Genomic DNA, 15,275 nt, shown 5'->3' on the forward strand with positions numbered 1-15,275 from the left:
GCAGTCGTGCAGCTTGCATTTCAGCAAAAATATTCCATGAATTTTATTTTTTTTTTTAAACAACTATTAACACAAAGAAGCACAATAAATAGATTATATAAAAGGAAACTGAATAAAGACACTTTCAAGGAAGCTTTGTTAATAGAAAAAAAATTACATCTCATGAGTGAACAATCTGATGAACTAACAATCAACATACACAAGTCCGTCATAATCTGATAAAATGGCAATATTTTGCATTTTTTTCCTCTTTAAAGCCTGACCAATGACCACGAGTAGAAAAACTAAGACAGAAGGTGTTTACAGGTAACCACTGCTCGAACATGATGCTACTGGACCGACACCGGCAGCTCACTCGGTAACTTACAGCAGTGTCAGAGAAGAGGAGGGGGGGAATCAACTTTTGGAAGCTTCATTTACAATAAGCTGCGAGGTTAAGTAGCGTTTTGAGCAAACGCTGGGTCTGTGAGGCTGAATAGCAATGGGAGGCTTAAAGGCCGAAACAGGCACTTAATCAGGGCTCAGAACCCAAGGAGAGGAGGAAGAGTTGAGAGAAAAGAGAGGGATGAGGGAATTAATATGTAGCGCACACATTAATTATGCAATCACACCCTTAATCTGCGCAGATCTGGACGAGCTTATGTTAACAGAAGCTCAAATTTACTGTAATGACAGCATATTTACATTGACTAAAACTACGAAATCAATATGTAAATGTAATGTTTGTTGTAGCTAACTGGAGAAGATTGGAAATGTGTGGAGTGGGAAGGATGGATGCATATGTAATGGGGCTGAGCAGAAGGATGAGGGAGATGTGTGTGCATGCGTGAGAGGGAGAGGAGAGAGAAATGGAAGGGGTAGGGACACATAAATAAGGATCTAGCTAATATCACGATTATGTTTGGACACAGTCCCGAGCTGCTGCTGGCAGGCAGCGGGACTCCTAAATAGGCAGAGATAGAGGGTAAACTGAGTGGAAGTGTTACTCTGTCCTTCCAAGCAAAGAAGGAACATCTTATCAGTCATTTATGGCAGGCCGACGAGCCATTTGGTGTGTGCGTGGGTGGAGTTCTGTTCAAGATTTACTTTGGAAAATCAGATCACTCGCTGTGCTCTATAGTACAAATATAGCTACTTAAAATATCAAATGCACTCGGAGGGGGAAGAGCTGCCATTCACAGTGAGTCATCTCCTTGTCATTTCCCATCTGTCTAAAGAGGCCTGCTGGTTCATATATAAACAGAACAACCATGTTTCAAGTCTAATATCCCTTTGTCTGGACCGCTTTCACCACTGGTGTTTTCAAAGCTGCTGCCTTCTGAGCAGGCCCCTCCAGCAGCACGGGATTGAATGTGGATGTCTCAGTGTTTGCTTCCGCCTTCAGAGGTCTCTTTCTCGCTCAACACACACACTCGGTGACATCCAGGTCGGCCCGCAACATCTCTGGAGGCGCTTGACACGGCATAAGGGTGCCGAGAGGAAAATGTCATTTAACTTTATGGACAGCAAAAACGGAGCGTTCTGCAGGGGGAGAAGAGCAGGCTAAACAGATTGGTTTCATTCTGAGGTAAGCCCATCGCCTAAGCTGCGAGTCCCCGCGGCGCAGAGCAGACTCTAGACCTTATTAAACTAGCACTGCCAGACACAGAGATGCACACGCACGCTCACAATGTGACATGTGCCTGCAAAACACAAATACCCATACGCACACACTGTCCCGTACACAAGCTCCCCAACATATACCATAATGCGTGTTTTAACTGCTTGGAACACTTGAAGGCACGCTGACCAGGAGATTACACGCCTACTGACCTCGCCTCTAACACGCACAGAGGAGGTCATGTGGCACACACACGGTCTCCTTACCTCCTCCACATTTTGCATCCACAACAAAGCAGAAAAACGCGAAACCGTTCGGGCTCCGCTCTGTTTTGGTCTGCCATCTTGTCCCAAAGTTAATTAGCATGCTAACTGTTGGAGTCCTCCCATCAGGTTTGCTCTGAGCTAACCGGCTAGCTACCGTCTCCCTGAAGGCATCTGTGTTTCGGCTGACACACAGAGGGGGAGAGGTGAGGGAAGGGAGACAAAAAACACACACAAAACCTAATGAATCATTTTTGCAATTTCAAATTTCGTCAAGAGTTCAAATTAAAATAACCTTTCATTGGCAAACATGCTTGCCGGGAGCTGGAGCGGAGAATAAACAAGAAAGGAAACAGGCTCCGGTGAAATATTCATCAGGCCTTCATCATTTATGCAAGAGATTAGCTCCTCCTCAACACCCTCTTGTATTCACAGGCAGTCACCAACATGGCCACAGAAAAAACAAAAAAAAACAAACCTTCTCCAGACCAGGCTTTGACACTGCAGCACTAACTTCACATCACATCACTAACTAAATAACTACCGGAGATAGATTGGTGCTCAAAGGAAAATCTCCCAAAGCCTCAAGATTTATTTCTAATCAAACAAGGCAACCAAGAGGAGTTTGCTCAGCGGGATCATAATGACGGTGCAGCACTATTTAATCAGTCGGTTTGGTTTAGGTCCGTGCACTGCATCAGCCAAGCTCTACAAAGTAATTGCCAGGGATATTACCATTTATGGGACATTTGCATTTTTACTCAGCAACAATTTGAAGCAAATAAGCATCGCGAAATTAAATTTGGCTGGATAGCTCTCTTTTGAGTCTCCCACAAACCAGCAGATATAGTTCAGGAGAAAGTGCTTGTTTCATTAGCTTCACTCATACTAAAGGTAACCCATTTATCCAACAATAGGGATCAAATTATTGGACAATAACACAATTAATAATTTAGATATTTACACACAGAATTACCATGATGTTCCTAGAGTCACACTTCATCCTCAATTGTCAACCACAGATTCAAATGTAAGTAAAAGTAGATCATGCACCACAATTTCTAACCATCAAAAAGCAACTTCACGTCTCTGTGAGTCATATTTAGGTTGCACTTTGCTGTGCGTTTTGCTGCCTTTTTGATAAAACCGCAAAGACGGACAAAGCTGGAACAAACAAGCAAAACAAATGTGAACCAAAATGTTATTTTAAAAGTGTTTTTACTTTATTTAAAGTAAAAAAAAAAATGCTCGTTGGATCAAACAAAACGCATATTAGAGATTTATAATGTTGCATAATTGATATTTTCCCACTCAGGTGTGTCTTGATGTGCATTCCTGAAAGCAAAACTGGTCTTAATTGAGTGAAAGATGAAGATGATATTCTTAATTGACGATTTATTTTGAATGCGGAGTTGCTTTGTCACACACACCTACAAAATGCAATGCAATCTAATGCAACTGCTCTGCCATAAAGTGGCCTTTCTAATCACAGAATTTTCAGTTTATGCTGATAATAACACAGGTGTTTAGTGGTGACTTATAATTAGCTGAAATGTTCTACTAAACAGCATCATGTTTTAGTCGTTTTCCAATATTCTGTCATTAAAAATTTTAGCCACCTGTCTCCACCTTTCACTGTGACTTCAGTAACAAACATACGCATGAGTTTACACAACGCCATCATCATTCTCTCTTCATAAAAGGCAGAATTTACGGCAGAGCTGTCGCACCAAATTGCATGAGACTGTACAAGTGCACTTAATAAAGAGGCGACTGAGCGTGTGGATATTTGAAGCAAACATTGTTGCCGGATGCGTGTTTGAAAACGGCTTTGGAGTGTGCAAAATCCATCCAAGTTAAGACAAACAAACAGGCAACTTAGACGGAAATTATGAACTTAGTTTTATAAAATGTTACTAATTAGATTTTCTGTTATATTTGGGTTTATCGTGGTTAATTAGATGACGACGATCATCACAAGCTGGGAGGAGAAGCTGAGAGGCAGGTTTTACTGGTCCACGCATGAAACTCGAAGGAACGCAGACAAAAAACTAATTAAATCTGGCCTCTGCCCTAATGTGAACTTCAGCAGTGTTGCAGTGTGTTTTACTAGTTAAAAGTCACACAATACTATACACGGCTGTGTTGTTGTTGTGATGAATAAGAGACAGATCAGGTTTACTCAAGCACAGAATAATCAAGATTTTCATATATTTGGAGCTGCGTTTGAAGATAGTAGAAAAATTTATGTAATTGTTGCAGTAAAGAGACAGTAGATCACCAACTACATGTAACAGACTCTACTTTCAGCAGATAAATTGAGTTAAAGTAGGCATTTAGGTTAATAGTTGTGCTTGTAATATTGAACAAATAAGAGAGCAGCGACACTAGAAACAAAAGAGAATTTAATTCTTGCTCTAAAAGGACAATAAATCCCAACAACGTGGGCGGCAGACTCTATTCTGAGAAGCTAAACGGGGAAAAAGTGAGCATCTAAGTTGCATTGAAGTTGGAATTTAGGAAGAGAAACTGAATTCTGGGTAATAATTGTAGCTATAAGCAAATAAGAGAGCAGTTATACCAGAAACATAAGATCTGATTTAATTCTGGCAGTAAAGAGACAGTAAATCACAACCATGTCATAAACGGACTCTAAAAAGTACATTGCATTAAAGTTACAGTGAAATTTAGGAAGTTGAATCTAATTGTGAATTAAGCAAATATGACAGTAGTGATACCCGAAATATAAGGAATTAATAAATTCCTCCCATAAAGACAAAATAAATCACAACCATGTGGGTGACAGACTCCACTTAAAGCAGCAAAATGTATTAAAATCAAGCATCAACGTTGCATTAAAGCTGCAGAGAATTTAGGAGGAGAAATTTAATTCTGGGTAAGAACTGTAGCTGCAATTATAAGCAAATAAGACAGGAATGACGCCAGAAACATACGACCTTACTCAACTCTTGCAGTAATGAGACAACAAATCACAAGCATGTCATAAACAGACTCTAAAAGTGAGCACAAAAGAAGCATTAGGGGAATTCAATTATGGCCGTACTACTAATCAAATGAGAGGGCAGGGATACCAGATCGGATCTATCACAACACATTAGTACCTTGAGTCGGTGCTTTGCTGATAATGTGTGCTTCCTGCAAACTTCGGGCGGATGCCTTCGCTGTCTACAGCAACAAATCTGCAGACACTACACACAAACTGCACGTATAACGGTGCGACCACAGTTTATTTTTACTGCCAGCTAACAGCTTGTTTGGTCTCGCTACGGGGGGGACCGCTCCCCTCGTATTCTGTGATCTGTCACCTATCCCCTCCCAGTATGACAGCAGAGTCACCGCACACACACACACACACATTCATACACACAAATGCATGTGCATACACCCAGGAGCCCACCCACTCCTTTCAGCCCCAACTGTCCACCACTGAAATAGCTCACACGGAATAATGAGCTCCCGACACCCAAAATGATATCGATGACACTTGGAGAAATGGCAACGGTGCTGCTAAAAAGACACAGCAGTCAGTGGGGGAGTGAGAAGATGAGGGGAGGCAGAGGAGAGCAGAGCAGGGGAGGGAAGACTGGGGAGATGAGGGCCATTAGCTGCCAACACAATATAACTACCACTTAGCCTAACTAGCAGGCGAAGCGGCAAACTGCCAAATGACTCCTTTTACATGTGTTCTGCCGACATGTGGATGCTTGTTCGGGGGTGGGAGAGCTAGAGTACAATTCTTTATTTCCAATCCACGGTCAACAAACTGGGGCGACTGTACGTAACACCGCAAAAGGAAAAACTCCTGAACACATGAATCTGCGAAGGAGGGCTGCTGGAATTTGTCAAAAGATCAAGTCTGCTTTTCTTTTTGATAAAGTGGGAAATTTCAATAAACAACTCCGTGAGACACAGTAAACCTGGCTCACAGAATGTTAGACCAAAAGTGTCCCCGAGTGTTCTTTCTCTTCTTCATAACTTTCCTGAACAGAAGAGGATTGCAGAGATGTTTTAAGACTTGAGATTCACAGCTAACCACTTATACGGCAGAGAAGCCCTTGAAGACGATCGACAATGGTGACGTTTGCTCGAAAAACAGCTTTAAGAGGAAAACAGGATCTGAAACAACACAGATCAAACATTAATTTAAAAAAAAAATTCCACTTTATTAATTTTACGGTGTATAATTCCACCGTTTAATGGCACTGCTTGCAATATAAAACTACTTAATTCCCTTTAATTCATTCATTTATTGCTCATTGACTCATAGACTGCGTCCCGGGAGAAACAAGCTTCTAAAAATACGTCCGTTTAACAATCACTCGGTGCATCCTCATCACCCTCACTTGGCCTAGAAATGTCTGCAAACCGAAGATACAGTGACACAAGCAAACACTCCCATAAAAACACGACAAATTCAAGCCGTCCGACCGTCTAAATGCCGAATTAAATTAACGCATGTGCACAGAAATTATCTTCATTCATTGCAGCATTCTGTCCAGGAGGTGAAACGAGAGGAGAAACGTTCTTCCTCGGGATGATGTTTACCTGATACTGATGAAAAGACAATCCCATGTTCAGCTGCCACCTGTGATTAAATTACTGCTGTGACTTTGCACCGAGCTGCCTGACATTTCAGAGGGAAAGGTTGCTAATGCTGTCGTGCATTCGCTAAGACGACCGGAACAACCTCTAGACGGAGAACGCCGGCTTCACGAGGCCTCTATTATCACCGGACGGCGTCACTAACGTGGTAGACGGGAGGAAAAGGAATAAAACACACACGACGCGTTTATCATGGAGGCCACCGCTGAAGAAGTAAAAGAACCTTCAGCAAGCAACAATATCGTGCTGAAAAACACAGAGACGCCAGGTGGAAATGATTATTTACACAACACACAGAGATTGTGGCAGCAGGCGTTCTCCTCAAAATGTCACAATGGATCTGAGAAAATGAGTGTTCACCAGCGGGTCAATGTGTCTTAATAGACCAATGAAAAAGCTACTTGCTGGATTCCTTCTCTGTATGTGGACACACACCGCCACCTGGTGTTCACTCAAGGGTACTGCACTCATGCCACTACCTATAGATTAATTGCAAACGGCTAATATTAAGATTTTAGGATAGTTTTTATAACACATGACTATTAGAAAATTACAGCTCGTTCAAAATGCTGCTACACCAAAAAAGAGAGAGACCTCATTACTCGGATTCTTAGATCTCTCTACTGGCTTCCAGATAAATATAAAACTGAATGTAAGGCCCTATTTATTGTCTGCAAGTCTCTGAATGCTCTGGACATAAAATACAGCACAGATATGTTGGCTGAAGCCTGGAAGTTCACACCAGACACAGCAACATGGTGTTTAGTCGTTATGCTACTGAAGTCTGGTCTGCTTCTGCAATTTTAAAAATTAATATACAGACAGTTCTTTAATTACTGTTGCTAATAAATCAGTTTCAGTTAGAATCTTGACTAAACTGCCAGTACTTGTACTGTGCACTTCTATTTACATAATTATAAGAGTTTCTTTCTATTTCATTATTCACATATTTAAAGTTTTCATTTCTTTTTTGGTTTTAATTACTCTATGAAGTTTGCTTTTCTTATTGAATTTTCCTCTGCAATAATGAATAAATAAATGCTTTAAAAGCAGTTTCAATAAGCTCCGAGTATGATCTGCTGCCTTATAAATACAACCCCTGTCAAAACGGGTTCTCATTCAAATCAATGAGAACCTGTCCCAAAACTTTTGACAGGGGGTGTAAATGCTTGATGATGCCAAGACACACTTCATACTTTTTTTTGAACATCCAACACACATACATCTATAACTTGCCACAATTATCTAATTTTTCCCTTTCATTTGAGATGTCCACGCTTCATACTTTTATGGTTTGAGACATTCTATATCATAAGGGAAAGTTTATTTGGAGTTCCTCATTTGGCCACAGTTCTGGCTATGAACCGCCAGTGAACTATGCGTTAATACTCAGATGCAAGCTTCCTTTTTTTCTTATGATATTGGGATAGTTGCTTCTTCCCATCAGCTTTTATAAACTCTTCCCTTTCTAACCCAGTGTTTGACATCACAATGCTATAAAGTGTGGGTGATTCCCTCAGCTAAAGTCTGCAGAAAAGTGGACTTATGGAAATCAGATATGCTGCAATTACCTCAAGATTCAACAGCAGGACAACCCAACCTTCTCTAATTTATGCTTTCAGTGTCCGTAAGGTTAAACAAGAGGATAAATAATAAGTTTCCTCATTCATCCCAGTCTCTCTGTACCCAGTCCAAAATCTGTGACCACACAAACTGTGTGCACATGCGCCAGAAAAACAAATGCTGCTTACAACAAACGCTTGTTATGAGGAGAAGCTGTGTGAGAAGAAGAAGATTCTCCACCCTCCACAATTTTTTAAAATGATAACTAAAAGAGCTGTAAGGCTACTGGACTTTGGAGGTGCTTTAATTTATGCACATCCAAACATTGTAGGAAGTTACTAATTCTCCAGAAACCTTGTGTTATGTCCGTGCACCGTGCTGGACACCTCAGGAATAATCGCATTGACTCATGCTGCTGTTTAACCTTTAAGAAGCTGCTAAAAAGTGCAAAAAAGGGCAAAGTCACAGCCCTTCGGTGTTCGATGTGACGGACAATGCGACCGTCTTGTGGTGTACACCGAGTCAGAGATGTTGCAGTATGAACACAACTGTCTGCACACTATAAATTTAGAAGGAAAGTATATGAATTTGTGCACAGTCAGGTTGGGAGATAGTATGTGCACTTGCAAAAGAAGAGGAAGGTGTTGTATTATGGTGATGACCTACAAAAACAATAAGAAGAGCTGGAGTGCCTGAATACCTGTTTTTGCTGGTGCTGGCAGTAGGGGCGATGTCTGGGGTCAGGACATACAGGCTGTTGTTCTTGGGCAGGTGTAAACTTCTCAACACCGTCTGATTACAAACACAGAGACACACAAACATCAAAATAGTTCCGTTCCCTGCAAAAGGAACCGTAACGGTAAAGGCAATACGCTGCGAAGCAAGGGAAATCGTGCCTAGGACATAAGTTTGTTTTTTTAATTAGGTACACTGACAACACTATCTCTCTTTTCGTCTTAGTTAAGCGACGTTGGAGGTCATTAACCACCACAGGAGTCTTTGTCATGGTGCCTGTTGTCGGGTAAACTCCCACAATGCTCTGTGCTTGCCAACATGAACTGTAGTCCGAGTGAAGAAACATCTGTAAAATTTGCGAGTGAAAAGCACACACTTACCTCTGCAAGGAGGGCTTAATTTCTCTATTCAGTGTATGATCATACCTGATTAAAAGCGTATATTACTCTGTTACTCAAAGACAATTGAATCTATTTCTAACGGCACCTTCACATATAGTTATAGGTGTGAATAGCTGCAGTGTTTTGACGTTTGTTTTCCAAGCCTGACACAAAAGGAAGGTTTTGTTTTTGTTTTTACAGTTTTGGGAGAATTGAAAATACCATATTACAAAGCACACTTAAGTCCGTCTAGATGGATTTAGATGTCCTAAGTCCATTTATGAATATTCTGAGAGGAGCCTCTAATTTGCACTACAAGGCTGGAAAGAGAAATACTGTTAATTAGCTAACAGACTCCTCTGCAAGTCCACTGTTGTCGATGCTGTGGTGCTTGTGTGTAGGGCTGCAACTAACGACGCGTCGACTAATCGTCTGAGCACGATACGTCATCAAAAGCGGAAGTGAGCGCGCAATGCGACAGAAATCAGCGTCCGACCGGAGCGCGGAACACGGACGGACATGGGCGCTGCATCGTGCATGTATTATGTATGCACGATGGATGTCCGCGTTTAGATACAGCTGTATAGTAAACGCTGACATTCGTGTTTACGATAGATCGCGGATGTCCACGCTGCATCGTGCATACATAATATATGCACCGATGCAGCGCCGATGTCCGTCCGTGCTCCGGTCGGATGGTGATTTCTGTTGCATTGCGCGCCAACTTCAGCTTTTGATGACGTATCGTGCTCAGACGATTAGTCGACGCGTCGTTAGTTGCAGCCCTACTTGTGTGTTTTGGATTCAAATGCTACAGACATGAATTCGACATATGCTTCTTAAAAGTCGAAGAAATACTGCCAAAACAAAAGAAGATATAGCTTATATCGACCGTGCTTTCTGATTTGCACGTTTGTGACAAAAATAAACACCATTAACTCACACTATCAGACGCGTCGCCGCTCTTCCATCCCTTCAGCTGCATTTTGGACACTGGGACACCGAGCTCTGTCTCGAGGATTTGTTTGATTTCCCCTGTGAGGTGGATTAGAGAAAGCACAGAGGAACATTTACTTTCAGTGCGCTAAAAGGCAGGATGAAAGCCGTGTTCTGCGTTACAGTGCGGGCACATCACACTAATCGGCGAGCTCACCGACTGTGCTGCCCTCCTCGAGTACCAGCTCTACAGTGCGTTGCCGGTACTCCACCCTGAAGTTGAGCATCCGGGGCTGACGCTCTACGATGTGTCGGGAGGAGGAGTTGAGGGGGCAGAAGGCTGAAGTCGAGGACGACGGAGGGGAAGAGGACGAAGACGAAGAAGAGGGAGGAGGAACCGCGCCTCCTGCTGCTGCATCGGCTGCTTCTGAGTGGCTGGGAGGTCCGTACATGCTGGCCTGGCTCGGCTCGCTGGAAAAGTTACTGCACACAGGTGAAAAGGTCACTGATGGTGTGACTGTACAGACTTCATATGATCAACTAAAAATATCACGCTTGATAAAAGCCGGAAACCAGCGGGAAACTGAGAAACGGCTCGCTCCCTCACGCGCTTTTGTTCTCAGCATATGCTCCATGTTTCACACAACACAGCAAATAATGCCTTTTCTTCCCCTTGTAACCATGAACAAAGTGTGCCCTTTGTTCCCTGAAGTGTAAGCAGCAACTGTCTTGCAAGAGCTGAGTGCCAAACTCGGGCTGTCGAGACAAAGGCTCTATTTTATTTGGCCCACAACATTGGTGAGGTCACTGTCCTGAGGCGAAGGTCGGCTGACACAAAACCTCCACAAACAGGCTGCACCAATAGGGAGGCAAATTAACCCAACTCTACGGGAGCACACTATAACCGTCTCTTCCACCAGTAACTAACTTCAAACCGCTGATTATTTAAAGATTTACATTTGTTCTAATATTAGAATCGGATGACCGGATTAGTGAGTCAGATCTTAGAACAAGGCGTGCTCAAAAAAGGCATGAAATGTGTGTCTTTACTTGTGACATAGATGAAGATTACATCACAGTACATGTCCAAATAATGCAGAAAAACTGGTAATTCCAAAAAGCTGACGTTGATCAATTCGTTCTGAGATTATATACATTGGAAAAGTGTGTATCAATGAATGCTTGTAAAAATTAGAGTTAATCCACCTTTGTGACATAAAATAATCAGACAAGTGTGACGTTTGTACGTCTGCATGCAATTACACAAATTTTACCAATGAAAGTCTTCTTTTTAATGAGTGGAATATAGATTTAATGGCTGTAGTAGTAATTGCAGGAGACTGCTGTCATGTCACTAATGTTCTGGTAAATGACAGTGAGATAAAGATGACATAGAATCGAGGAAAACTGAGCAACAGGGAAAAAAAAAATAGGGCAAATGTGAGAGATCTGACCAAGATGATCCTTAGAATTCCTGAATATGTTGTAAAAATGTGTTCCTGCCCCAACTTTTGAAACAGTGAACTTTCACCTAAACTTGGCTCAGTAACACTAAAACCCGTTAGAACGTCTGTTGTTGCTGTTTGGGTGCAGTGGTGAGCTTTCCAACATCTAGATGGCGCTCTTCTCCCGTGTACGACATGAGGTGTCCCAAAGCAGGAGAAACTGTCGAGGCCTTCACCTGTCGATCTGCTTACGCCAGAGTTCAGAGGATTTCTATCAGCTTCCACAAGGAAATCCTTTTTTTCTGCAACATTCGAGCTTCTCAGAATTCTGCCTGGCGAAGAGGACACCAGGGAGGAGGGAAATGCATGTGCGACAGGAGTGCTGGCGAAACGTCCAACTGGCCCCAGCTCAGGTCACGTCATCAGAGTCTGTTTACTGGGCAACGCCAGCCTACTCACACCAATGCCAGCCATTTAGTAAATGTGTTGGCTGCTGGTCACACTGCCAGCCAGCCTCCTTTCAGAGCAATGTGTGCCCTCAAGAAAGACCGGCGATATTCTCATGGCCCAAGGGCCCTAACCACACCGCAGCACATGCATGCAAGCGCACACATGCGCACGAGTGTGTACACAAAATAAGAAACGGTTTAACAGAACGTCGCCACTCTGAGAGGGTTTAGATTAGCTCACTGCATTCACGAGTGTCAGCTAACCGTTGAGGGAAAGCGAAGGGCACAAAGCCTCTTAAAGAAACCTTTTCTATTCAGAAACTGTGTACAACTCCATTCTTGGCAGAAAGTTTCCTTGCAGTTGCAGTCTTTTATATCATTCCTCTATTAAACAGCAGAACAGAAACCATAGCAGGAGCAACACACCCCAACTCTGTGTTAGTGTTACGCAGTGGATATGAATGCATATGTCTACAAAGCAACATTTAGTTTAAGATTTAACATCCTAAATTCCTCAACAAAAAAAAGCAGGTGATATGGAAAATTTCTCTCACCAGTTCTGTGCAAAGTTAACACTGCTTGTTCATTACTTGGGTGAGGATTTCAATTTACTGGTAATACAACGACATCTTGCTTAAAACTTCAGGATTTTTGGAAGCCGTTCGGCACAAAGGACAGACACCCCCCATGTCCACCTACTCATATTTCTTGTGCTTTTTTTTTTTTTGCAAGGTCATTCTAGCGTGACAAATGCACAACGGCGCATTGAAAAGTCCGACATGATATGGTGGTCAGGTGACATTCCTTCCACCGTCAGCGGAAACATCTCCTCTGATCAAATGTGATCTGAACGTGCAGCAGCGTTTTTATTACCTTTGTAGGATGCCATTCTCCTGTGGTATCACCCCGTTGATGGCTGCCTGTAACGGAAGCAGAAGCAGACACCGTGATGTACGAAGATGCTGTTGCTGCATCTCTAAATAGGTGGTAAAATTATAATAAGAACTACATCAGTAAACAACACCATGACAAAACATAGCAGCTGATATACAAGGAGTAGGTTTCAAAGAGACTCATTTGGAAAGCTTCTTACAGAATTCTAGATATTGTACCAAACATTTTCCTTAAAAGTTGCATCCTAAACAGGACAACCAATCATAAAACTCAACCTTAAAAACAGTGAGCAATCCCCAAATGATGACTTTTAGCTACTACGATGTCATATGATCCTAAAAATGTGCCTTTTGTGGTTCGTAAACTTCGTATATTTCAGCATAAGGGACATAAATGTTGACTGATTATCTGCAAAGTTGAAAGTGACAACCAGCAAATCTGCATGTATTAAGAAAAATGTAACATCTGATTTTGTGGCATGTGCTTGCACAAAGTTTCCAAACAAACGCTGTCAAAACGTGACCGAGCTGGATTATTCAAGGAGAGTGACCGATGGGAACAAAGAGGACGGCACTGACACATGCAGCTGCTGTCAGCTGTGCAGTGAGCTTTTGTCTGAATGGACAATCGGCTGGTTTTCTCCAGAACACTCGTTATTCTAGTCTGCAAAACAAGCAAACTGAATTTAGTTGTTACGTATGCTGGTATCCAGGTTTAGCTTTGTGTTGAATGAAGGAAAAATGGGACGGCAAAAAGCAAAGACAAAGGTCTTCTGTTAAAACTGAAATTTAACTTTTGATTTTTTTCAGATTTCTGGCATTGTAACTGTGTCATACGGCACTGAAGACATTTCTGAGCTTTTTCCGCTTGTAGTTATGCTTATGCTGTTTCCATAGAGGTGCAGGAATCGATGGAAACAGCAGAATGCATACAGAATATACCCCCTTTGCACCCCACAAGTCGTATCCTTTTCCACAGTGTAAGCTGATCCGTTCCAACCCCACACCGTTTGGAATAGCATCCCCATCTTCAAAGCAAGATATTCTGATTTTCCTAACTGGAATTGTGAATGGATGGCTGGTTTTATTCATTTTATTCCTTTTTTATTCGATAGGCAGCCAAAAAAAAGCTCTGCAACTGGTCAATGTTCACGCTCGTCCTTCATTTGTGCCCTCTGATTGGTTCCCTTGTCTCCACCAGCTGTATCCTCCTCTACCTCCTCTTCCTCCTCTTTGTAATTCTCTTCCTCATTATTGTTCACTCCATTGCTGCGATCTATACTGAAGTAAAAGAGGATTCCACAGTGAAGAAAAATGTGATAGGATAAAAAAAAAATGGTCCAGAAGCTGCCTGGGGTTTGTAGAATTACACGACCGTTCAAAAGTTTGGGGTCACTTAGAAATGTCCTTATTGTTGAAAGAAAAGCACTTTAAAAAAAAATGAAGATAACTTAAGGGGGGAGTACACCTTATTTCACAGGTTCACAAAGCCATTATATTGTATCTTAACATTGTTTGATATGACCCAATTTAACATGCTGTACATCATTTTAAAGCGTAAGAGTTGCAAATTATCATTTTCACAGTTCGAAGTTACATGCAGTGATCCCTGGGGACAAAATCTTGTCATAAACATCCCAATAAACATTTCCCGGTGACCCATCTTTAGATGCCATCTACTCAGAGTCCATAAATTTGGGGTTAATGACTATTCTACCTTTTGATAGAGTAACCTACTGTAAAACAAATAATGGGTGCTTTGGGGATCACTCTTTTTCTGATTGCCACAGCAACCATTTCAATATAAATACCTCTTTACCCCAGAATGAAAATGGTCTTAAGTGGTCAGATTATAAAGCATTTAAAAAAGCATCCATTATTTTAAGAAGTACTGTCTTAAGAACTATCTGTGAAAAAAATCAGCATGATTGCTCAAATAGTTTAAAAGTTATTAGGTTTTATGTAACGCCTGTCCCAAAACATACAGATTTTGAGAAAATGGCAGATAAAGATTGTGAACCATGCACAAGTACTCGCCAAGCTGTTGTACGTCACTAACTAAACATTTCTTTGATACCTAATGAATAGTTTAAGCACTTGACATTTTTTTAAGGCATATAAGGTGTACTCCCCCTTAAATTAATCAGAAATCCAGTGCAGACATTGTTAATGTAGTAAATGAATGTTCCAGCTGATTTTTAATGGAATATCTCCATAGGGGTACAGAGGAACGTTTCCAGCAACCATCACTCCTGTGTTCTAATGCTACATTGTGTTAGCTAATGCTGTTGAAAGGCTCATTGATGATTAGAAAACCCTTGTGCAGTTCTGTTAGCACATGGATAAAAGTGGGAGTTTTCATGGAAAACATGGAACTCTCTGGATGAC

The 15,275-nt window shown here is 41.8% G+C and overlaps 1 protein-coding gene across 1 annotated transcript in view; it reads right to left on the reverse strand.

The window, feature by feature from the left end:
- The window catches only part of faf1 (Fas (TNFRSF6) associated factor 1), an 84,975-nt gene that overhangs the window by 62,054 nt on the left and 7,646 nt on the right, over positions 1 to 15,275 (reverse strand). Inside the window, exons 3-6 of the mRNA XM_051947364.1 lie at positions 12,868 to 12,914; positions 10,318 to 10,583; positions 10,108 to 10,199; positions 8,750 to 8,841 (exon numbers count right to left, since the gene is read on the reverse strand). Of these exons, the coding sequence (XP_051803324.1) occupies positions 8,750 to 8,841; positions 10,108 to 10,199; positions 10,318 to 10,583; positions 12,868 to 12,914 (497 nt within the window). The remainder of the gene's footprint in view (positions 1 to 8,749; positions 8,842 to 10,107; positions 10,200 to 10,317; positions 10,584 to 12,867; positions 12,915 to 15,275) is intronic.

Source organism: Acanthochromis polyacanthus, chromosome 4, assembly GCF_021347895.1.
Source record: "Acanthochromis polyacanthus isolate Apoly-LR-REF ecotype Palm Island chromosome 4, KAUST_Apoly_ChrSc, whole genome shotgun sequence".
In the NCBI taxonomy this organism is placed as follows: Eukaryota; Metazoa; Chordata; class Actinopteri; family Pomacentridae; genus Acanthochromis; species Acanthochromis polyacanthus.